Raw genomic sequence first — 25,549 nt, forward strand, 5'->3', positions numbered from 1 at the left:
AAAATAATTGTAAAACCACAGTTACTAACTGTGGTTTTATGGGTATTTTGATAAAAAAATATTTTAAAAATAATATTAAAATTACAACACCATTAAAATAGATGTGAATTGAAAATAATTGTAAAACCACAGTTACTAACTGTGGTTTTAAGGGAAATTGTAAAACCACAGTTTGTAACTGTGGTTCTAAGAGAAATTGTAAAACCACAGTTTGTAACTGTGGTTTTAAGGAAATTTTTGTAAGTACTAAAACCACAGTCACCAACGGTGGTTCTTTACACTTAAAATCCATGTGGATGCTTACGTGGATAAAGAAGACTACTTTGACAAATATTTTCAAATGGATACTATTCTTATCATTTTTTTTTACAAATATATTATTTTGGTCTTAAACTCATTTTATTGTGTGTCAAAATCGATTACAAAAAAAAAAAAAAGAAAAAAAAAAAGGTAAATTCAATCGAATTTTCTATCAATTACGAGAATAGATTACCCCAAAAAGGCTAAAGGCCAAAGGCCAAGAAAAAAAAATTAAAAAAGAAAAGAAATATTGAGTGGGCCCACGCATGAGACCAAGGGATGGCCCATTAGCGTAGCACACGTGCAAGCCTTGTGAGGCCAATTTCTTAGCAAAGTCCATATATGAACTGTCAAAAGAGAAGAAACATCAGCCGGTCAAAAAGCGGTCCAATTTTAATGGGCCAATTCTTTATAGTGGGCCCATTCCGTCCCTTCACTTTATTTCTAGGGATATGACCTCACTTCAATATCTTTGCTTTTAATCCTAAGTTCAATTTATTTTTATTTTTTACTTTAATCATTCTTTTACCACAATTTTCATAATTTATCACCACCCTTAACTTCTTGTAGACTTTTTTATAGCTTACCATTTTGGTCCATTTATACTATAATTTTCTAAATATTTAGGTCCTGTTTGGATCGACTTTTAAGAAGTCAAAATGTCTTATTTATTTATTTATTTATTTAAGCTCAATAAAAACTTATATAAATTTTATTTAGATGTTTTAGGGTTTTTAAAAAATATTACTATTAAAGTTAGAAAAACTTTACTTTTAAAATTCTAATTTTGACTTTTGGTAGGTCAAACTTCTTTTCTATAAGTTCAATAAGAATTTTCTATGCACTTTTCATTTTGTTTAAAGATTTTATGGTTTAAAAAATTCCTTAATATGAAAATTAATGAATATTTTATAATATTAATATCCTCCTTTAAAATTTATGACTTTAGTTTTAATTTCCAAAAAAAAAAAAAAAAAAAGAATCTCAAACCAGGACTTACTCTTTTTTTTTCTTTTATTTCATGCCATTATTATTATAATTATTATTTACTAAATTTTGCTATTTTTAAACTTAAAACCAAAAAGGTAGAAAATAATGAAAAGAGAAAAAAAAAAAAAAAAAGGGAAAAAGGAAAGCTTACGCATCATCAATAGATTTTGATATACTTGGAAAAAACATATTTCATTTGGTAAAATGCTTAAATCTATTTGATTGAATGTTTAATTATTTACCTTTAATAAAAACTTTTAAATTGACATAAGCTGGATTTTAGGCCCTTAGAATCATATTTATTAATAAGGCAAATAACGTATATAAAAAATGAATTTTTTTACTAAAATTTATGAGGTCATTGTATTTCTTTTATCGTGAAAAATGTGTTTTTATATGCTGATATGAAAAAAAATAAAAAATCATAAAATAGGAACTCAAATATATAAAACACAAATTTTAAAATGTTATTTTAAAATAATTAATTTTTTTTTTTACAAACGTGTTACCTTTCGGGTATTATTATATTACCATTGATTTTTTATATTTAAATAATGCAATAATTTATTAATTAAAAATTAATTTTACATTAAAATAAAAAATATTTATATTTTTAATATTATTTTGATGATGATGTATATTCATAATAATTTTATAATTTATTTTTTAAAACACTTAAATAATGCATTTAATTTCATAATTTATCAAACATTTAACTTTTTCTCATAATTTATTTTCAACATAATCAATGTGAAATTTAAAATTGGGACTATCAAATAAAACAAATATTTAATGAAAAAAATATATAAAAATCCAAAATTCTCGAGCTCCACCGAAATTGTAGGTGGGGGAAAAATAATAATATTTAAGCCATAAAAAATTTTAAAATTAAAAAGAAAGAAAAGAGAGGGAAAAAAAGTACAACAACCTCTGTCATTCTTCGCGGTTGCCGTTTCATTTTCTTTCTCTGCCGTTTTGTCAAAAATCTCACTCCGCTAACGGCGTAGAATATTTGGAACAGCTGTGCGTGCACCTCCGCGAGTGTCTAATGGCCCGTACTCGCTCGAATGATTGACCACGTGTCACACATGCAAAGGAGGAACATATATCGCATGAAATTACGGAAACGCCCACGATAAACACTGAGAGGTAAAATGTAACTACATTCCATGGAACACGGCAATCTTTTTTCCCGAATATATGCTGTCACTACTGACTCGCTCCCCTCGCGGGAATACGAGCCTCACGCGCTATAAAGGAGCGTGGTGAGTCCTCCTCCAATCACATAGGAGAATAGTGCTCTTCTTTCACCCATCGACATCAGCTATGGTCCATTCAAACACCTTTCTTTTCTCCATTCTTTTATTTTTTTGGACATCGCTGACGTCATCAATTTTTTTATTGAGTTTATTATCCCGCGTATGAAAATTTAATTATTTATATTATTTTATAATTACACGTCATACTAATAGTTTTAATTTTATTGTAATACATATACTCCTCGTGCCTCAATAACTCATTGAATTTATTATTTATCATATAAAATTTTAAATTTCTAATAATTTAATCTAAATTTATATATTTTATGTTAAATTTACAAAAATGATGATATCGAGTGTTTTATTACATTTTTTTATTTTTTATTTTAATAATTATTTGATTTTAAATTGGAACCGATTTGATAATGATTTTATGAATGGTTTTTTTTTTTAATTTTTTTAACATTTTAAAAATATTTGAAAAAATGTTTTATATGAATGACAAGACGTTCCAAACCCGTTTATTTAAATTTTAGACCGTCTTATTAGGAATAAGATAATGACACTAATCATCCCGATGTCATTCATAATTTTTTAGAATTACCATCAAACGTAAATTTGTATTAATTTAGATTTTCATCTTGCCATGATTTAAAATTTTTTATTTTATTTAGGTTTTGAAATTTTGATTATTTTTAAGAATACAAAAATGATTTTTTTTTTAGATTTTTCATTAAAGTTTATCCCAATTATAATATTTATTACCATAGACAAATCTTTTAAAGGACAATCAGATTGGATGTTATTATGATATTTAAAAATTAATGTTTTCTAAATGATTTAAATGAAGCCGTCTACAATTATTATTATTATGTATTATTTAATTAACGTACAAAAGTGTATGTTGATGAGTAGCTATTTAAAATCAAAGCCAAGTATGGAGTGTAAGAAAGTCTAGAAGATTTACAAAATCTTAACAGGTGTCTTGTTTTGATTGGTGGAGAGGATGGTGTATGGTGGACCTTCCATACCATAGAGCCAGCCTAGAAGCGATGAGCATCGTATCATTGTGAACACATGCATTCCCCACGCTCTTTGCATGCGCGTGAATATCTCTCGATCACCATCATGCAAACTCTCTTGCACTCTCTCTCTCTCAAAAATCGGTCACCGTACTTTTTCTCTCTCCAGAATCATTCTAAAGCCAGAGTCTCTCTCTCCTGTTTCTCTCCAAAATCACACTCTTCATCACTCTCCCTCTCTCTCTCTAAAACCAGTTCACCACTGTTGACTCTCTCTATGAAGAGCTCACATTCACATTCTTCTTACTCTACTCTCTCTTCGTCGGTTCACCAATCTCTTTGATTTCACCTTTGATTCGTATTTGTTGCAGTTAGGGTCAGGGTTAGTGTTTGTAATGGATCGGAAGCAAGGGTTCTTCGCGGCGTTGAAGGAGGAGGTGGTGAGGGGGCTTTCTCCGGCGAGGTCGCGGGCGAAGAGTCCGGGGAGGGCGGGGTCGCCGATGTCGGGGCTGTTACGGAGGAGGAAGCAGAGCCACAACCAGTACGTGGCAAATCCGGAGCCGCTGATTTCGAGATCGGGGAGTTTGAGGCCGGTGGTGGGGGAGACTTTGACGCCATTGATGGAGGGTCCGGATCCAGACGGCAGCGAAATCGGTGAGTCGAAGCGGAGTGGCTTAGGCTTAGGGCATTGGATGAAGGGACAGCTGTCCAGGACTCCGTCTGTGACTTCTGCGGCGTACAGGAGGTCTGATCTCAGGCTGTTGCTTGGGGTGATGGGCGCTCCTCTCGCCCCGGTGCACGTTAGCACCACTGACCCTTTGCCTCACCTGAGCATCAAGGACACTCCCATTGTGAGTATCCCTCCCTCTATTTGCTTGAGGTTTTTCTTTATGATTTTTTTATTTATTTTCAACTCCAGTGTGATCATTGAAGTGAGACAGCAATTCGATGTTTTGATTTAGGAGAGCAGAGTGTTTGTTTATGAGCGTTCTTTATCTTTTCTCTTTATTTGTACACATGGTTTGGAATGCTTCAAATTAATCTTTTCTCTTTTGGTAGTTGTGATTTACATTTAAGATTTTCCATTTTCTAACGTTTCTTGATTTTTTTCTCGTTTGGTTGATGATGGAGGGGGAGGAAAAGAAAAAGGAAAAGAAAAAGAAAATGAAAATTTAGTCTTGAATTTTACGTATGAAAAAAAGATCTTTCTATCGAGCCCGATTGGGCGGAGGGTTTTTTTTTTTTTCCCCTGTTTTGACTGTTTCAAACACCTAAAAAATTATCATAATTTTGTTTTATTTTTCTACATTTTTTATGATTAGCTAAATCACTAAGATCTTTGCAGCATAAACTTTTATAACTTTCATTTAGATCCATGAGCTTGTATATTTTTTGCTTTTAGATTTTTTTTTTTCAAATTTAAATATTTTTTTTGGCTGGATGTGTGGGGATGAAAATGGGATGTTGGTTGCTGAGATTCAGTTGATCCGAGGGCTTGAAATTATTTTCTTCAATTGGCAGCGTTCAACTTTATATTGTCTGTAGCTGAGTGAAATTACCCTGAATTTTTGTCTGCTTTGTGGGTGTTATTGTAGGAAACTTCTTCTGCCCAGTACATATTGCAGCAATACACAGCTGCCTCTGGAGGGCAAAAACTGCAGAACTCAATTCGAAATGCTTATGCCATGGGAAAGGTGAAGATGATAGCTTCTGAGTTTGAGACTGCAACTAGGGTTTTGAAGAACCGGAATGCCTCAAAAGATGCAGATTCAGGTGGGTTTGTGCTCTGGCAGATGAATCCAGACATGTGGTATGTTGAACTTGCAGTTGGGGGTAGCAAGGTTCATGCTGGCTGCAATGGCAAGCTTGTCTGGAGGCACACACCCTGGCTGGGAGCGCATTCTGCAAAGGGCCCTGTTAGGCCGTTGCGTCGAGCTCTTCAGGTGAAGCTTTACATGATCATTCACTTGCTCTAGTTTTGGTTTTCCATTTTAATCAGTCTTCTGATCAGATGGCTTTATTGCATTCTTTATTTCAGGGCCTTGATCCAAGAACCACCGCTAGTATGTTTGCTGATGCAAGATGCATTGGAGAAAAGAAGATCAATGGTGAGGATTGCTTTATCCTCAAGCTATGTGCTGACCCTCAGACATTGAAGGCCAGGAGTGAAGGCCCAGCAGAGATCATAAGACATGTTTTGTTTGGCTACTTCAGCCAGAAAACGGGTCTTCTTGTTCACATGGAGGATTCCCATCTTACCCGCATCCAATCCAATGGTGGAGATGCTGTTTACTGGGAAACCACAATCAATTCATTCCTGGAAGATTATAGGCCAGTTGAAGGGATCATGATAGCTCACTCTGGGCGGTCAATAGTGACCCTTTTCAGGTTTGGAGAGATGGCAATGAGCCATACCAAGACCAGGATGGAAGAAACTTGGACAATTGAAGAGGTGGCATTCAATGTTCCTGGCCTTTCAGTGGACTGTTTCATCCCTCCAGCTGACTTAAGATCAGGGTCCATTAGTGAAGCCTGTGAACTCCCTCATGAAGAAAGAGGAAAGAGCTCAGTCTCCCTAGCAGCACACCGTGCCAAAGTTGCTGCGCTGGAGAAAACGCATGATGGTGGCATTGATAATGTGATTTGGAGGATGGAAGTCTAACAAAGGGGTAGGATTAAATTAGGGCAATTGTTTATATTGGTAGCTAGTTTTAATTTACTAACAGATTAGATGGTAAAGTTACAGAGTAGGTGCTAAGTTGATCGAGGGCTTTTGGAAGTTGCGGTATGCCTCTATTAATCTGTAAATAGAGCATAATCATTCACAGGTTCCACCTGGGCCTCGATGAATCTTTATACTCTCAATGCAGGATCCAGCTATGGAGTTGGAGCTCGATTTTCCAATTAGGGATAGAGCAAGTGGAGGTTTTGTTTTTTAGTTTACCTTCCATGCATGAAGGTGGTGAAGCTTTGGTATAGCAGATCCATTAAAACCTTTTTATGATTCTACTAATTCTCTTTGTCTAAATGAATACGGTTGTGGTAGCGACAAAAACTCTGCTACCATCATCCTAAATGGGTTTGACACTAATATCTTAGTCCTTTAATTCTACTGTTCATGGATGTGCTAGTCCTGGTGTGGTTGTTTGATGTTATAGTTCTTGGTTTGGGAAGTAAAAAGGATTTCTTCAGATCTGAGGGAAGAAAGGCAGGCAGGGTAAAAGAAGAAAAAACTCTGTAGTGTTTGTTTTTTATTTTTGATAGACTCTGCCACAAAAATATGTCTGATATGGGGTTTCTGGTTGTAGTGTGGCATATTGTCAGTGCTGCCAAGAAAAGATGTAAACAGGACATTGTGTCCGTCACATATTGAATGCTTATGAATGTAGAGATAAGCATCTCTTCCTTTTGGATCTCTGTGAATTGTACATTTCAAATCTTTTTCAATGCCCAGACCCTCTTTTTATGATGAGTAGAGATATAAAAGCCAAAACTCCTGTGTTTCTGTATACATATTGAATGCCCAAGTCTTATTTTTTTTTTTAATCACAGTAGTTTTCCTGAGCCTGTAAATTGTTTGATCATTGATAAGAGCTTCAGTTCTTAGATCTCTTGCCTGTGGTGGGTAGGGTGTGGTTGGGGGTCTCTCTGAACTGAAGGTCTTCTTACTATCCATCTGTCCATGGATCTCTTATCTTAGCATGGTGCTACACAGCATCTAGGGTTGGTTGTTGGAAAGTTAAGTGGCAGGGTTGCCCTTAGCCTCTCTTCCTTTACTCTCCCCCACCTAGTGGGGGATGGTGGGGTCTCTGCAAAGTTGCTTTACTGTTTTTTAAAACCCATCTCTCACCAGTGGCCATCAAAAAATTAACCAATGTGGGGTTAGGTTGGAAGTGGGTTTGCCTCGTTTGAGGCAAAGCTTGTGCTTGAAATATCATTACAGCACCAGGGGCACTAGGTGAAAGCCCTTGCTAAACCCCCATGTGACTTCTATCTTTTTAGCCCTTCTCCTTCCTCAGCACAGCTGTTTTGTTTTCTCTTACATTTTAACCTGCTTTTCCAGACCTTGTCTTTCTCTTCTTTACTCCACTAGGGGTGTTCTTAAAATATATATATATGAAGTTTCCACCTCGTGATGATGTTCCTGAATGGTCAAATTCTGAATTGATGAGTGGGGGCTTAGTATCATTAGCTTTTTGGGGTAAGGTACATAGGAGCATTCGTATTGATGGTGGTTTTTGGATGGGAGGGATGACTTGGAAAAGTATCAGTACAAATAGTAAATGGGATAGCCCACCTCTCCAACAAAATCCCTACGCTCTTCAATTAGGCAGTTGCTTGTCTTTGCTTTTCATGGACCATTCTGCGCTGAGGATTTCTTGCTTTTCTTTTGTCTTCCAATGGGATTCTTCTTTTGCTTTGCCTTACACATTGTGTAGTGTTTTTCTTTTGTGTTGCTAAGAAAATGACCTCAATTTGGGTGCCTATCCAAATTTTACTTGTGTCAGCATAGTTGTTTCCATGGGTTGAGGACCATCCTAGTTAAGTTTTGATTTTGCAATTCCCTAAATGTGAAGGAACATTAAACAACTCTCCCAAGAGGCAACTCAACCAAACCCTTGTCCACCTTCTTAATTGCCACCTTCCACTGTCACAATCAGCTCCATCTCACTTATGCCTTGTTATTAAGCAAAGCTTGATAAAAAATGGGACCATTCAATTGGTTGCTGCATTCCTTTCATTTATTGAGTCCAAATATTTGACTCAAATCACTACCTTAACTTCCATTCTCACACGTCAGAGAAAGTGATGGTCGACCGCAGCCTAGAATCGTGCAATTAATTTAATTATTGGATAACTTAGCTCATTAAATGGGGAAGACCACTGGTTAAAAAATCAAGGCCAAGTGAGTTGAAGGTTGGTCTAAAGTCCAAGCTTTTCTTAGGAAGTGGGGCTCCATTGAGTTTAGTGAAACAATGTAATATACAAATTCATTCTTCTAATAAACTAATCTTGGGCAAGAACATCTCATATTCTTTATTTTAACAACCCCTCCTTTTCCTTTTCCTTTTCCTTTCTTATACTGGCTTTGTTAGATTCTAAAGTTGACTCAACACCCTCAATCCTTGACTACAAGCTCTGCTACCATTCCTTACCTTCGCTTCCATATAAACATACAAGCATGTGTTGGAGCGAAGGAGCGCCGGTGGCTCCGTCTCGCTCAATCCCCTTAAGTTGAACTATGACCATTATTTATCATATGGATAAAACAAAATTTTGATACCATGTTAAACTATTACTTTAGTGAATTCAAAATGAGCCAAGCTTGCGTGAAATTTGGTTCATTGACAAGGGCTATGCTTGACTTCACTTAAGAGTATAATTAAGAGTTGGAATCTTCACAAAAATTATGATAATACATTTGAGGAATGAAGCTAATATTTATGGGTATTTGCAATTGACTTTGGGTGGCTTAGTATATAGTATATAGTATATAGTATATAGTATAATCAATAAATGTGGTAAGAGTTTTAGGAAGTGTTGTTGATTTGCTTGACATGTTGAGCACTTCAAAAAATAAAATAGATGGGGGGGTTGGGAATTGGCATGAGAGTTGGAATTCAATTGGGTAGATATTTATGTACCTGAAAAAAAGTGTCGGCAAGGGAAGCTTATATGTATTGCAGTGTGAAAAGATTGGGGAGTGATGCATTTATGCTTTCTCAGGATATTCAACATCACTGCTTCTCATTTTACTGTACATGTTTGGCTCTTTGTAATTATGAGAAAAAGAATATAAAAAAATGGGAATTTTATTTAAGAAGAAAAATATTAATGAGATGCTTTTTTGCACATAGGAGTTTAGGAAGATGTTTTAAGAGTTAATTAAATTTTATTACAAATTAAGTTAGAGTATTAGGTAAATCTTTTACAAAAGATTACGAGCTTGTGATAATTGTTTTTGAGAATAATTTTTTATTTTCCAAAGCAAAAAAATAAAAAAATAAGTTTAACTACCAAAAAATTGTTTTTTGAGAACTGTTTAAAATATAATTATACAAACGTGTGAAATAATTAAAACTAAAGTACTTAAATATAAAAATTATTTTTAAAATATATTTAAAAATATTAAAAATATTAAAAACATTTTAAATTCTCAAACATATTTTTATTTAACAAAATATTAGAGAATGGTTTTAAAAAATTATTTTTTAGAAATATTTTAAAAAACAGTTATCAAACAAAACCTGTAAAACACTTGATTAATTGTAGAACTAATTTTCAAAGTAACCAAATGACCTTCATTTGTTGGTTATATAACCTTATTCACCTATGCATTTAGGAATGATAATGAAAGTTTTTGGACGCCATTGTCATCTCACCCCTCATCAAATAATGTTGGAAAAAGTACAAATGTTTTAAAAACCAGTTTGAATTTTTTTTAAAAAAAAACTCGAACTAGGTTCAATTATTATTTTATCTCGTGCCGTCCGATTATATATTAATTAAATAAAAATAAATTTATTTGATTTATTTTTTATTTTTCTTTTTTAATACATATAAAAATAAAATATGTTTCATAAAAATAAATAAATAAAATTTTATAATATTTATATTTTTACAAATTACATTTACTTTGAATATAATTAAAAAATTTAAAATAAAAAAAAATATTAAATGAAAATTTCCCTTATCCTCCTCTACCCATTTGCTATATTCACTGACCAATAACTGTGAGGAAACTATGGTATTTATTATTTATAAAGAAAACAATTTGTAGTTGGATACGAAATGAATTGAGAATCCTTAAAAATCCTCGAATAGATTTCATTGGTTGGCTGCCCACTTAACTCTCTTGGCTTATTATATCTTGCCACGACAAAGCCAAACAACCATAGGAATGCGCACGTGCTGTTTTGAGAAACAATATTGACATTAAAGAAAGCATTGGAAGAAGAGCCAAAAATAATACTGGATTTTTAGGAAGACGGGTATGAAAAGATTGAAAGTTATCTCCTTGATTTTAGGGGGAAAAAAATGATAACACGTTCCATATATTATTTTCCCTAGAATTCTCCCAAATATTGGACTCCTATGACTTTAAATGTAAATAGGATACATGTATTGTGATGGTGAATTAATAATATTGTTTTGTTTTTTTTTAAGAATTTGATTCTTCATCGACCCACTTCATATTATTTTCCTTTATTGATTTGATTTTTTCTATGGATATTGAGATTTATAGATGTTACGGTTCTATTATATTAATGTAAGGTAAATGACCTGATATTAAAATACAAATAAACAAAAATATAGTATATATATATATAAAACTTTTATAATGGTTCGATGTTATTAGATTGAGATCCACTCTCTTCAAACTCTTAATCATATCAAAATTACACTAACAAAACTTCAAGCTTTACACTTAAATTGATTGACTTCATTAGACACTTACACTTTTTCTTAAAAATGTTTTATTCTTGAATTTCCTAAGTGATATCCCACATTTATGATTTCTAAGTGATACCTTACATTTAAATGTGTTCCTCAAGTGATACCTCGCATTGGAGTCTATGAGCCACCTTATAAGGTATACAAGAAAATATTTGATAAGAATATAACTTTTAGTTTATTATTTTATACAATAGAATATAAGGAAATTATGGTTGAATGGTGCACTAAGATGAAATGCAAATTTGAAAGTGCAATTTAAAAACATTTCTCCAAGAATAAAATAATATTCAAGAATGATTTAAAACATTTCTCCCTCGATACAAGAAGTTTGGAGCCTTTAAATAGGAATTGGAAACATAAATGAGCTATTAGACACAGTTTGGGTTCTAATAATTGACCAATCGATCAATCAAGCTTTAGCCATTAAGGTTACTGTTACCCAACTAGCTCAATCAATTTTCAACCAACTCTATCGATTTTTAATTGGTTGATGTATAACCTCGATTGAATAAATACATGAAGAGAGAGAGTATAAGTGCACCTTGACTAGTACAATCCAATTGACTCAATTGGTTCCTTCCTACCTCAACTAGTTGCACTATACAGTGCATAAAAGACCCCAATTTGAAGTTTGGACCCTTCAACCATTTGTATTCAATTTCGCAAACCCTTTAAAGCAAGTTTAAGAAAGATTAGATTTAGAGTTTTAATATAAAAAAATGAAATCATCCAATTTATAAAAAAAAATAAAAAGAAAACCAATTTAAACATTAAAGAAGTTTGTATGACACTATTTCCCAATTTCTCACAATTTGGAGATAAAAATATCATTTATTGGCTAAAAAAATCACTTCATGGGCTTAAGCAAGCTTCTCATTAATGGTTTGTTAAATGATCATTAGAATTATTAGATGTTAGTTATAGGTAATCAAAGGCACATTATTCATTGTTTATTGAACTTACAAAAGATTCTTTCACTACAACAACATTGATGCAATCTAGGCCACTAAACAATTTTTGCACACTAAATTCCACATTTGAGATTTGGGAATTCTTGAATACTTCCTTGTGATTGAAGTTTTTTGCTTAAAGTGTGGTATCTTTTTTAGTCAAAGAAAATAATCCTTGAAGCTTTTTGAAGAATTTGACCTTCTTGCTTCCAAGCCTTCTTCTATACCTTTGGAATATCTTCTTGAGCCAAACATATTCAATGTTAAGTTAGTAATAAATCCTTCTAGTTATTGTAGACTAAGTAGGTTATTGTATCTCATAGTCACTCGGCTAGATATCTCCTATAGTGTTCAAGTATTAAGACAATTTTTGGATAAGCCGTGACAACCTTACCTTGTTACAATAAATCATGTTTTTTGTTATCTCAAAGGCTATTATAGGTATGGAATTCTTCTATCTTCTTCTATTACACTAAAGTTAAATGCTTACAATGATTCAAGTTAGGCCGGTTGCCTAGATTCATTGTTCCAATATAGGATATTGTGTTTTGCTTGGGGATTCACCAATTTCTTGGAAATCAAAGAAACAATATATTGTTTTGTGTTTCTTAGCTAAACTAAATATTGGGTAATAGTCACTATTTGTTGTGAAATCACTTGGTAAAATTTTTTGCTTATTGATCTCAATGTTTGTAACATGAAGCACACGAACCTTGCTACTCTTATTTGTGACAATAAAAGAGTTCTCCATATTGTTGCCAATCCTGCTTTTCTTGAGTATGCCAAGCACATCAAAATCCATTGTCATCTAATTCGCCAAAAGACTCAATAGAGATTTATTCAAATAGTTCATCTTCCTTCGACTAAGCAGTTAGCTAACATCTTTACAAAATCTTTTGGGTTAAACCATTTTCGCATCTAATTTTCAAGTTGGGTGTTCATAGCCTCCATATGTCAACTTGAGGGGAAAGTATTGAGATTTCAGCAAAAATTAATATTGAATTTTTAGGAATGCGAGTATGGAAATATGGAAAGTTGGCCCTTACTTGTTCCCATTTTTAATATAAATTATTTTCTAGAATTCTCCTAAATATTAGACCCCCATATGTATAAAGATAAATAAACTACATTAATACCATGTGATAGTGAGTTAACAATATTGTTTTGTTTTATTATTTTTATCTTAAAGCATATAGATTCTTTATTTTTGCATACAAAATTAAAATTTGAATGAAGTGTAGCTTGCCATGATTTTAGTTTAGATTTTTGAAAACTAGGGCCTGCTGTTACACGATCCAACAAGGATGCTTTCATTTAGTGTCCAAGAGTCGGATAAATGGCACAATAATGGTTTCGTCTAGCTCGCTCAAGATGTGGACGACTGTGGAACTTGCATACAAGGTTATCTAGGTGGTTTGTCCGGGCACGCCCCTTCGATGTTGAAGTCAATAAATGGCTTAAGCAAGTAAGAAATTTTTTCAAAAAGAAAGCGCATATCATTTATAGAATATGCATGGTTATTTATACCTATTGTGGTCTAATGTCTTTTTAGGTGTCTTAATGACACTTTAATTGTGCTTGATTGCATGATATTACGACATTGACCTGCATAACGCCTGTCTTGCCATGATGAGCCGCTGAGAATTGAATTTTTCCAGTAACAATTGTATTTAATATGAAGCGTGTTTGACACGTAATCTGCGCATTAATGAGTGAGTAAATGTGTGAAGGACAGTCGAGCATCAATCTTATTGTATTCATGTAGGATTTGTTCGTCTAACCTACTTTGGGACAGATCAATCACTCGACCTTAAGGTCATTGGGTCATACGACTAAAGATGGTCTATCAAACGACTTGCCCACCCAAATGATTGATGTAGAGTAGAGGATTACGGGACGACCTTGCAGAGGGGTCCTACAAGGCCTATGTGCTTAGACATTAACATAAGTTACTAATCACTTTTCAAAAGGCTTTGATTTTTTTTAAATTTGATAAATTAAATTCTAGTGATGATTAAAAGAAAGATGAAGAGAGGAGGTCTCGGTTGAGTCAATTCCATGTGGCCATACCTAATTTAAAATCGTTAGCAAGTCACATCAAGGTGGGCACCTAACTCCATTCAAATCTCTCTGTGGACCATATTCCAATAAGATTTGGGCCTGTAAAGTTGTGTTGCAAGGCCCAAATATTAACTTTCAACACCCTGAACAATGGGGCCCTATTGGATTAGCCCATACATATTTCCAACCAAAAAAAAAAAGAAGAAGAAGAAGAAGAAAAGAACCTATAAAGATTTGAATTGAAGATTGTGATTATGAAATTTTAGATCTCCACATGATGTAGTCTATAAGCAAAAAGGTCGGTTCATAATGAAAATTATAATTTGATGCTTGATACATTCATATTAGCTTTATAGGTTTGACCAATACAATAAGGGTTTGACTAATTGAGTTTTAGTGGGCTTTAGGCCTATAACCTAATCTTCAAAGTACCAGGATTTATTCTAAAGTTTTATTTACAAATAGAAACATTTCATTTTTCAAAATGCTTTTTTGAATTGCTTATTCTACAAATCGAATAGTACGTAATATTCAGAACCATGATCTGTTATATTTTTTATTTAAAAATATAATTAAAAAGACCAAGATATACATTGTAATATTTATTAGTAAAAGGCAGCAAATTTAAGAATACAGTGGGCAGAGTTTCAATTCAAAGTTTTTTTTGTAAGTGTTTTTAAGAGAATTATTTATCAAGCCTTTTTTTATAAAAGGCTTAACATGATTTTTTTTTTTTTAATTTTAAAAGTGTTTTCTAAATTTTATCAAACAAGTATTTTTTTTTTTTTTAAATGTTTTTTAGATAAAAACACTTTTTAAAATCATTATTGCTCTAAATCCTTAAATCCACCACTTTTTTGGAACAACTTTTTGTTTTATCTGGAAGCTGAAGTCGAATCCAAAGTCATAAGTTTCAAAAGACGATATTGGTATTCGAAGGCAATGTTTGGTTTCCAAAAAATTTGAAGAAAAATACGAAAAAAAAAAAAAGAATTTTTTTTTTTAAGTTAATAAATTATTTTTATATGTTTTTTCAAATTCATTTACTTCTTCATTTTCATTATATAAAGATTAAATAATTAAAAATTACATAAATTTGTAATTACTTTTAATTATATTTAATTTTCTTTTATATTTTACATGAAACCAAACATAAACAAACCATTTTCTTTTAACATTTTTTTTTTCTTTTATTTGCACTTTCTAGGAACCAGATATAGCCTAAAAGTTTTATTAAATATAAAATAATTTATTGTATAAACCGGCAAGAGCTAATATTTTTTTAACTTCCATCTTGAACTCATTTTAAATTATAAACTCTTTGAATAAAATTAGTAAAACACATACAAAAGCTCCTATTGAGTTCAAAAAATAACTTTCAGCTCTTCAGAGTCAAATCCAAACGGACCCTATAACACAAAAGTATTGTTTGTTAATCCTTGATGTTATTTGTAGAAAACTTTGGGCCTGTAGGGATGTTATGTGATGAGCCCATGTTTGTGTGATGATGGTAGGTCAATGAATCATGGACCATCTAAAAGGTGACTGAGCCCAAGCCCACATCATCACAACTAAATTGGGCTCCCAGAGAATAATTGTGGGCCTATAAAACAAACCAGTCAAGTGGGGCGGTTTTCATTGGAATTTGGGCTAATGGGATTGATTAACTTCTATTTGTGAATCTTGGCCTCCACCTCACTCTTTCCTATTTTCATCTGCAGACTGCAAACTGCTTGCCAAAGATTTCCCTGAATTGGTAAAACTTGGGATTCAAAACTATGACTTCACCATCCAAGCAAAGATGACAGCTCTTTGGAGGGGCTTTTGTATTTTTGTTACATGATATGGTATTGCTTCAAATACCACATTACAAACCTACCATACTATGATTGAAATGCTTTACCTACATGATCAAATAATTCAGTTGAAATTATTATGGAGAGGCATGAACGAACATAGGTGGACCAAGAATCCAAGTGCTGTTTCTGAATTAAAAGACAAGAAAGAAAGAAAGAAAGCAAAAGAAAGGGGGAAAGCAAAGAAAGGAGAGGGTAATGATAGGCACCAATTAATAAACCCAATGGCAATAATTCAAAATAACTCCCCTCAACCTCAAATACAAAAGCTTCCCTAAAAAATATCCCAAAGAATCCAACTCAATGTAGTAATAAAATGTCCCATCAACCCCGTAATGACATCCCCAGTCATAATATTTAAAATCAAGAAGTAAATAACACGAATTTCACAAGGAACGGAGAAGGAGAACATCTCTCTAGATCACCAGGCTCAGTGCCAGTCCAAATGCCAAGCTCCCGGCCACCTTCTTCATCGACCACAGCTTTTCCACTCCATTCTGCAATGTACAACACAGCTATCATTAAACGTCAAATAAACTTTATATAAAGCATATCGGGTTTGGGCACGTCTGGACAAATGTGCAGAGCCAAGGACTCGAATCCTGAGCCTGATGTTCCCCTGCTTCAATGCTAGCTGTCATAAGGAATGCTTTACTGGCCTAGTCTACTCCTAACTATGATTTGTTTTGGCACTTTTCCCGATGCGTTTGATGGTCGTGATCAGGTGTAATTGCAGCGATCTCACGCCTATCAGACTCTGTCAAGCTTACACCAGCTCCACAACCAATGCACGTGTCGAGGGGCTCGAGACGCCATAGTTGTGATCAGTGGAACCTTGCGGATTTATGTTAGAAAAACTAAGTGGAGTGTTGCTAATGTGCGCACTAACTAGGTGGCAGTTTAAACCAGTTAAATGTGAACTAGGCTAGCTTAGATCTAAGGATCGGATTGTAACTAGGCGCGCGATCGAGCCGCGAGGTGAAAATGAAATGACTTACCACATCGTTCGCAGCTGGTGCTGGTGAGATTCCGCCTGAGATCGGTCCAGGCGCCTCCGCTGGTGGTGCCGGCGGGCTGTTCGTAAGTGGCGATGGAGCCAAGGCCGGAGATTTCACTTTTGTGCTTGGAGCTGGCGCTGGAACCGCTGCTGGTGGAGAGGCGAGAGGAGCCGGTGGAGGAGTTGCGGGAGGAGGAGTTGCAGGTGGAGGAGTGGCCGGTGGGGGAGTGGCCGGTGGTGGAGTAGCCGGTGGAGGAGTGGCGGGCGGAGGGGTGGCCGGTGGAGGTGTTGCTGGTGGAGGGGTTGCTGGTGGAGGAGTGGCTGGTGGAGGAGTGGCCGGTGGTGGAGTGGCTGGGGGTGGAGTGGCCGGTGGTGGAGTGGCAGGCGGAGGAGTAGCCGGTGGCGGGGCTGATACCGGAGGAGGAGACGAGGCGGGAGGAGATGTAACAGCAGTTGGTGGTGACGCGGCGGGAGTTGTGGGGGTAGGAGGAGCTGGAGTGGCGGTGGGCCCTCCAGCGGGAGCCTGACCTCCAACGCCGGCGAAGACAATGCAGACCAATCCAAGAACAAGCAAACTCTTGCAATCCATCGTGTTAAGCTGCGCACACTGACACCCAATCCTATGCACAATGGGACTGCAAGCAGAGGGAGTGAGACAGAGAGAGAAGTGGAGAATGGAGATTATAAATAGGCAGTTTGTATGAGGGTGTTGCGGGGTTCCGATGAAACCGGCCACATGGAAGTGCCACCTGGCGCTACCGAACAAATCTTCACCGCTCTTTCTCCTCACCATCACAGTCTGTCAAGCGGGTCCCCTGTGCATGTGATATTTTGGGACAATTTTATCCATCTGTATGCCACGTCATCTGCCACCTCCTCCAATTATTTTGTCCTCTGTTTAAACTATTTTAATCATTTTATTTTGTCTGCCCACTTAAAAATGTTAAACAGTAAGTTCAAATTTGATACTTAATTAAAGTAACTCTAATACTACCACATAGGAGTCTGTCTACATATTCTTTGTTTTTCACTCGTGAGTAATAACTAATAACTGAGTGGCTCCTTCAAAAACGCTATTTGCAATGACTTTAAGTCAAAATAAAAGTTTACCTGCAAATAAGTCACATTAAGTTTATTAAGATCTATCAACTATAAATTAAATTAAATTAAATTAGACTGAAATGTAGTCTGAATAGTACACGAAAATTAAGGGGCATGGTGGAATGGAGTTTGAAGACGAGCCAACAACCAGTAGGCTAGAAAAGTAAGTACACAAGTAATGGGCTTTAAGTATGACCATTAAGAATTGGGTGGATTGGATTATTAGGCGGTGGGTCCAGGCTGGAAATGAACCCAAATATAGCTGGTGTTCATATCACCTAACTGTGGGTGGGCCCTAGGTCGTCTGCTGTTGTTACGCCGAGATGTGTGCCTTTCAAGCCAAATCTCTGTGCTGTAAGCCAGAACTTCCATGGAGAGAAAATTTTTGAGGACACGGAAGAAGGAAAAAAATGAAAACGAAAAAGGGAAAAAGAGAAAAGCTAGAGTGGCAACGGAGTCCTGGGATAATGGCTTGGTTCTGTGGTGGGCCCAGGAGCAAAAGAGTGATGATTGGAACTAGCTCACGTGTCAGGTTCCTAGTGGGTCACGTGAGCGTAGAAGTGACGGGTCAGTGGAAATTAGAATCATGCCTTTGCTTCAAAACCAATTCTGTTTTTAGGTCTTCCCAAGTCGTCGATAGGCTGGGCTTCTGTAGTAATTGTCCTTCCTAGCTACACCTGCTTTTGTACTAATTTATCAAAAATAAATAAAATTTCAAATGCTTTATGCCCAGGGGACATATATATATATATATATATTTTAAATTAGGAATATGTTTTTAAAAATTATTATTGTATTCAGCAAAATAAAATAACTTGATAATTAGAAAATAAAAAATTATTTTTTATTATTAAAAATAAAAAATATAATATTTTAAAAAAACATTTTTTTATTTTCATTTTTTTCTATTTTCTTACTTATTTTTAAAAATAATTATATAAATATAAAAAATATTATAAATAAAATATTATATATAATAATTATTTTTAAAATACATTCCAAAACATAAAAAAATAATTTAATAATGTCTGAGGCCTCGTGCAGCTTTTACCCTGTTTTAACAACGTTATTAAAAAATGATTATCAAAAATTATATTTTAAAACGGTTTTTGGAACACTTTTTCAAAAAAAAAAACCTATTCCTTTATATAACTATTTTTTAAAACAATTTTAAAAAATAATTTTTAAAAATAATTTTATGATATTTTGTAAAAGGAAATGATTAGTTTTACAACTCTTTTATATAAGAGTTTTTATTCTCAAGAATAAAAGAACAAGAAAACGTTTTATAACTAAAAAACTGTTTTTTATTTTTTATTATTAATAATAAAAAATATGGTGTTTTTAAATAATATATTTTAGTTATTTTCAATTATTTTTATTTACTTTTTTATAACAGTTTTAAGAAATGATTATATAAATATATAAATTATTAAAAATAAAACAGTAAATATAAAATTTATTTTTAAAACTATTAAAAATAGGTGAAAAATATTTTAAGTTCTTGAACATTTTCATTTTACAAAATATCATAGAACAAATTTAAAAAACTGCTCTCAAAATTGTTTTTAAGAACTCTTTTTAAAAGCAGTTATTAAACATTTTGTTTTGAAACTTAAAATATTTTTAACCTATTTTTAATATTTTTAAACATATTCTAAAAATAATCATTCTATATCTTCGTATAATTATTTTTTTAAACAAGCCTTCATAGAACAAGCGAAAATAATAAAAAATATTCTCTAAAAATATTTTGTTTTCTATTCTTAAAAATAAAAAATAAAAAATAATTTTCCATTATCAAAAAGTGTTTTTGTTTTTTAGAGAATAGAAAATATTTTATTATTTAATATTTGAAGAAATGGAAGGGAAACAATAATTACTTAAAAGGAACATTTAAAGGAGCTTGGTTGGAAGGAATAATGGAGGTTGTTGAAAAGAATCATATTGCATGATTATGCTTTAATCATATATGATGGGGTTGAGGATATCTTAATCTAAAGTAAGAAAAGAATTGTTATAATATTTTTTTAAGAAAGGGGAAAATTAATGATTTTTCTTTTCTTCAAACAAACGTCCATCAAATGATCTTAGAAAAGTGATGCTCATGATTTCGTAACTGCTAATTCTTCTATGGACCCATTTTTCCAAAATACAATTTAGAATACTAATTATACACCGTGTCTCATAAAAAAATATATAAAAAAAAAATGAAATAGAATATATAATATTACTGATATTATAATAATTAAAAATTAAAAATTAAAAAAAAAAATTAAGGGGGGAAAGCCTCATTAATGAGGAAGGATGAATGGATGATGGGAATAATGTGTTGGGGACAGCTAATTCAAAAAGGAGTGGTCCCCCCTGCAACGTATACCAAAAGAAATGGGCCCTTTGTTGGTTTAACGGTCATTTTTTTCCCTGATTTAAATGATGTTACATCCTATCATCCTCACATGCTTTTATATTTTTCCCTCAATTATTATTATTTTATTTTTACCTTTTGTTTTTTTTTTCTTTTCTAAAGTTTTATTATGATTTTCCTGATGATTTGGCTACTTTTATGGAGTTTTGGTCAAAATAGCTCTTTTATGTAAAAGAAAAAAAAAATTAAACTGCTTTATCAAATTTATATTTAAAATAACTTTTTTATTATCGGATAGTAGTTATATCATTAAAAACATATTTTTTAAAAGTTAAATTGAAGTCTTAATTATTAACAAAAACTTTAATTAAAAAATAAAACCCCAAATAATAATTATAACTATATTTTAAAATTGAAACCTCAATTTTCAATTGAAACTTTATTTTTATAGAAGGATGATGTGATGACGGAAAAAAGACCACATTGAATATAAGCTTTAAAAAAGCTTAAAACATTTTTTATTGTCTGCCCACTTCGACACAAAAATAAATAAATTAGGAGCATCCTTAATGAAGATATTTATTGATTTTTTTAAAAAAATATAGGAATGAAAATGATTTTAAAAAACTAGGCCATACTCACTAATCTAATATTTAAATGTAAAAATTATATTGTAAGAAAATTTGAAAAAAAATTAATAACTTTTTTATTTTCCTATTTTTTTAATAGAAAAATTAAATATGACTCAAGACTATGTTTGAAAGAACAGAAAAAAAAACAAAAACAAAAAATTAAATTAAAATAAAAATATATTTAATTTTTTAATTAATTTAAATTATATTTGACTTTGTTTTCATATATTTTTTTATTAAAACAAAAAATGATTAAATCATTTCTTAACATGTCAAATTGTCATTCATTTTCTCTTTCTTCTTCCCATTTTTATTAAATCAATTATTCCAAAAAAATTATTTTTGGGTGAACATCAAGAATCTCTATCAATGGAGATTACTATCCACCATGGTAAAAAGATGATTACCAGAAAAACAAACCAATTTTCAAATCGAATTCGGTTATGGTGGGATCAAACTTAACTTGTAATCATACTCAAGACACGTTATTTAATTGGTGTTTTATGTCACAAGTTACTTAGTTAGGCCGTCACAGGAGAAAGTCAAACGAAATATTCATATTCTTACATGCTTAGTTAGATGGTTATAACTTAATACTCACATGTTGCGTGACAATGGACTATGCGATTTGACATGAAATAAAAGTTTTTGATTTTATGTAAAAGGGACATGCTAGGATTGATAAATGTAAACTGCCATATAATGTGGCTTAGAGTGGGTGGCATGATGTTACCTTTGGGTGCAGACATGCCAACTGTTTGAGTGTTGTTGCATGATTCATGACCCTCTTGGTGGTTTCTGAGGTTGTTGGCTAGGATGATGGACTTAGGGCCTACGGAATCCTCCACCAACACAAGGAAGATGAACTGTTTTTCTAGATTCATGTGTATGATAGGTAAATTGTTACTAAATTAAAAACATTTTTATCGTATTTTGTTTGAATAAGCTTATTTTAATTTTTGTTATTATATAAATGGAAACTCTTGAGGGAAAGATTGGCCAAATGGATATTTTTATTATTTTTGTCACAAATATGAAAAAAATATGAAAAGGATAATCAGAGAACTTTGAACTTTTATTATATTTAATTCTATTAAAGCAACGAGTTTATATTCCATTTGTCAAGAAGTATATATATATGTTGAACTCAAATCCTGAAAGTTTAAACTTTTAGGAAAATTGGTAGTTCAACATGGTATTAGAGCCGAAGTCGTGGGTTCGAATCCCTGAGGGGGTGTCATAAGGGGAGATTATTTGACAAATTGGAGGGTTAATCGCGTCTATCAACTCCTCTTACGTTCGAATATAAAGTTAAGGTATCTTTTGACATCAATTGTTTTTAGGTTTTAAAAAAGTCTAATATGCATATTAAACCAAAATTTTACAAGTTTAAGCTTTTAGAAAAGTTGGTAGTTCAACACCTTTAATTACTAAAATATTGAAAATTTGAATGTAGAGTTGCCATTTATATTAGATTAGTGATTAATAGATGTTTTATTTACTAAGATATTCCATTATCGATGGATTTGGCCGTGGCTAGCCTTCTAATTTGCTTAACTCGTCTAAATTTCACCCCTATTCATGTGTGATCTTCCTTAAACTTGCAATTGAATTAAATAAATTAAGAGTAATAAACAAACAATAAAATTTGAAATTCCTTTAATTTGATTTGATTGATTTGTGAAACTATCTTGAGGGAGGTAAATAAGTAGTCTTCATTCTTAAAGCTCATTATTCAAATTTTAAAATAATTACTAACTATTTTGATCAATTCACAACATGAGGGATATGAATAGCAAGAAGATTGACGCATGTGAAAATCACCTATAAAATCTTATGGAAACCTTGCAAATCTAGAAACATGTTTAGTGAATGTAAAGCAAATTTAATAAATATGAGAAACAAGTTTTTAGTTTTCCTTGGATCAAACACTATCTACTCTCTTCGAGCTTCGATTGTGTTGATGATTTCACTAATTCAATGCTTTTAAATAACAAATCTCCAAATTCTTTGTACTTATATTTTCATTCCAATGAACTCTCACAACAAAATTGTTAAAGACAAAGTCTCTAAATTTCACAATTAGATTATGGTTCTTATGAACCTTTTGAAGATATCACAATACTCTTAAACTCCCAAAGTGACCCCATATTTGACAAACCTCACAAGGATTACAAATTAAAAAAGAATACGATCTTAGATCCCAATTTTGGGACAAATGGATTCAAACAAATTAGGGTTTAGGTTCATTAAGATGAAACACATGTAACACCCCAAAATTAACTATAGGGGTAAAATAGTAAATTATAAAGTAATTAATTAATTAAATAAACTCATTAAAGGTAAAAGAGTCATTTTACAATTAATAATCCTAGGTATAAATTATTTTTTTCTTGCCTTTTTTATTCAGAAAACCTTATTAACCAAAATTAGAGAATTGGATATCTAGGGCTGAAGGTTTAGAGGTTCAAAGTTTGAAGTTCAAATTTTTTTTAGGCAAAATTTCAACTCTAAATTAATATATTATATTTGTTAGTTAGTTTTGAACATGCTAGATATTATTTGAAAACAAAAATTCAATTAAAATTAAGGTTAGTTTATTTAATCCTTTTTAATATCAAAATATTGGAAATTGAAGATTATTCGTTGATTTATTGTTGGATTCTTAAGTTTTTAGATGAAAAAAAAATTATTTGGAAGATTTTGATTTAGGCTAGAGTTAATTTATTTAAATTTTTTAGGTTAAAATATTAAAATTATGAATATAAGTTGTTCCATTGATGAAAATAAGAAAATTCAAAATTTTCTTAGATGAATAGATCTAAGCAATGGAATTTCAAAAATTAAATGTGTAAATCAATATATGATTATATGTCGCTTAAGGGATTGAAAAATATTAGGAAGAAAAAAAAATTATATGATTTCAATGTATCAAGTGATTTATAGAAGAGTATAATAATAATAAACAGGTTTAAAAAGAATAAAAAAGGAAAAGAAAAGAAAAGAAAAGAAGAAGAATGCGTGCGTGTGAAGAATGATGAAAATAATAATAATAATAATAATAATAATGAAGACATGCATTATGCGTGGACCATGTGAGTGTGGTGGATAATATATATATTTATATATATTATACTGGTAGTTGTGTAAGTGTTGTTATGGTAGTTGTGTTTGGAAAATATGAAAGTAGAATAAATTATGTATAAATAAAACGAGGTGAAATACAAATTAGTCAAGTTTATAATATTATAAGTAGATTAATGATAAATATTAAGTTAATAAATAACATATAATTTAATTAATGAAATAAATTATAGTTTAATTAAATTATAAATAAATTAAAAATAAAATTTAAATTTTATATGAATTATAAATTTATTAATTCTTGTAAAATAGAAATAGATTAAATTATCTTTTATAATTAAAAACAATAATTTGAATGTCTAAAATTTTAGGACTATCAAACCTATAATTTTAGATAAATAGTCATAATTATTTATCTTATACTTTGTTAGGTGAATAGTAGATTTTTCAAAATTATTTTTCTTCAAAGTTTTTGAAGACTTCTTTTAAGATAAGGGAAATTAATGCAGATTTTGTAAAAAGAAATAATTTTCTTTTATATTGTATTTTGAAATATATAAAAATGTTATTTTTATTTATATGCATGAATCAAATATTTGTTTTATATGAAAAATATGTTTGAACATTTTCTTTGTTTATGAAAAATGAAAATTATGGAGATATAATATTCTGCTTTTGTAAGTTGAATGAATAAAACAAAAAAATTTGACTCTAATTTGTTTGACTCTTATTAACGGGATATAATAATTGACATTTACATTTTCATGGTGGGGAGTGTAATTAATTTGGACTCCAACCTCTAGGGGTTTGGTTAGAAGTTACTAGTACTAATAGTATTTGGTTTCATCCACCTTAAAAATGAACATTTGAGGTTAGTCACTCATTTGTAAAGTCTCACTTAATTAGACATTATTTGTTATTTGATAACTAAAGTGAAAATAATTGAAATGTATTTGATTTGAAATGGATATAAAATGATTTTGATATATATGAAAATGTTTGGTTGAACAATTTAAATGTATTAGTATGTTTAACTCAAAAGTTTTATAAATAGAGTACATGTTATATCTCATGTTTATAAGAATAATTGAAAATATTTGATCCATGAAACTGTGTTAATGTTCTTTATTGGGCTTTGAGTTCATCCCCCTTTGTTGATAATTTTTCAAGTATCTTCAGTTCAGGCGAGGAGTGACAATTAGGAGGAGAAATTGGTTTGTTAACACATCTGTCAAAACTTTCTTTATTTTGGACATTGTTTCGATGTTAAAATTTATTTTCCATTTGAATTATTTGAGTTTGGAGTTATTTGGGTAATAACACTTGGTTTTATATGTAAGTTTTTAAAATTGATATATAGAGATTTTATAATTTATTTATTTTACTCATCTGAATACCAATTTGGTAATTAGAAATTTTTAGTTATAAGATGAAAGTTTGTATCGTTTTCACTTTGAACCTTTTGTCTTTA

At 31.8% G+C, this 25,549-nt stretch overlaps 2 protein-coding genes across 2 annotated transcripts; one reads left to right on the forward strand and one right to left on the reverse strand.

The window, feature by feature from the left end:
* Positions 1–3,695: 3,695 nt before the first annotated feature.
* LOC100257657 (uncharacterized) lies at positions 3,696–6,984 on the forward strand. Its single transcript, XM_002271886.5, has 3 exons — positions 3,696–4,422; positions 5,167–5,514; positions 5,610–6,984. Exons 1-3 carry the CDS (start codon positions 3,967–3,969, stop codon positions 6,231–6,233), a joined length of 1,428 nt encoding a protein of 475 aa, XP_002271922.1. The 5' UTR covers positions 3,696–3,966; the 3' UTR covers positions 6,234–6,984.
* Positions 6,985–16,085: 9,101 nt separating this feature from the next.
* On the reverse strand, positions 16,086–17,586 carry LOC100252521 (classical arabinogalactan protein 9). The gene is made up of 2 exons (XM_002272000.5): positions 16,895–17,586; positions 16,086–16,393 (listed from the first exon to the last, which is right to left on the reverse strand). Exons 1-2 carry the CDS (start codon positions 17,480–17,482, stop codon positions 16,313–16,315), a joined length of 669 nt encoding a protein of 222 aa, XP_002272036.4. The 5' UTR covers positions 17,483–17,586; the 3' UTR covers positions 16,086–16,312.
* Between the last annotated feature and the right edge of the window lie 7,963 nt (positions 17,587–25,549).

This window comes from Vitis vinifera, chromosome 3 (genome assembly GCF_030704535.1).
Source record: "Vitis vinifera cultivar Pinot Noir 40024 chromosome 3, ASM3070453v1".
In the NCBI taxonomy this organism is placed as follows: domain Eukaryota; kingdom Viridiplantae; phylum Streptophyta; class Magnoliopsida; order Vitales; family Vitaceae; genus Vitis; species Vitis vinifera.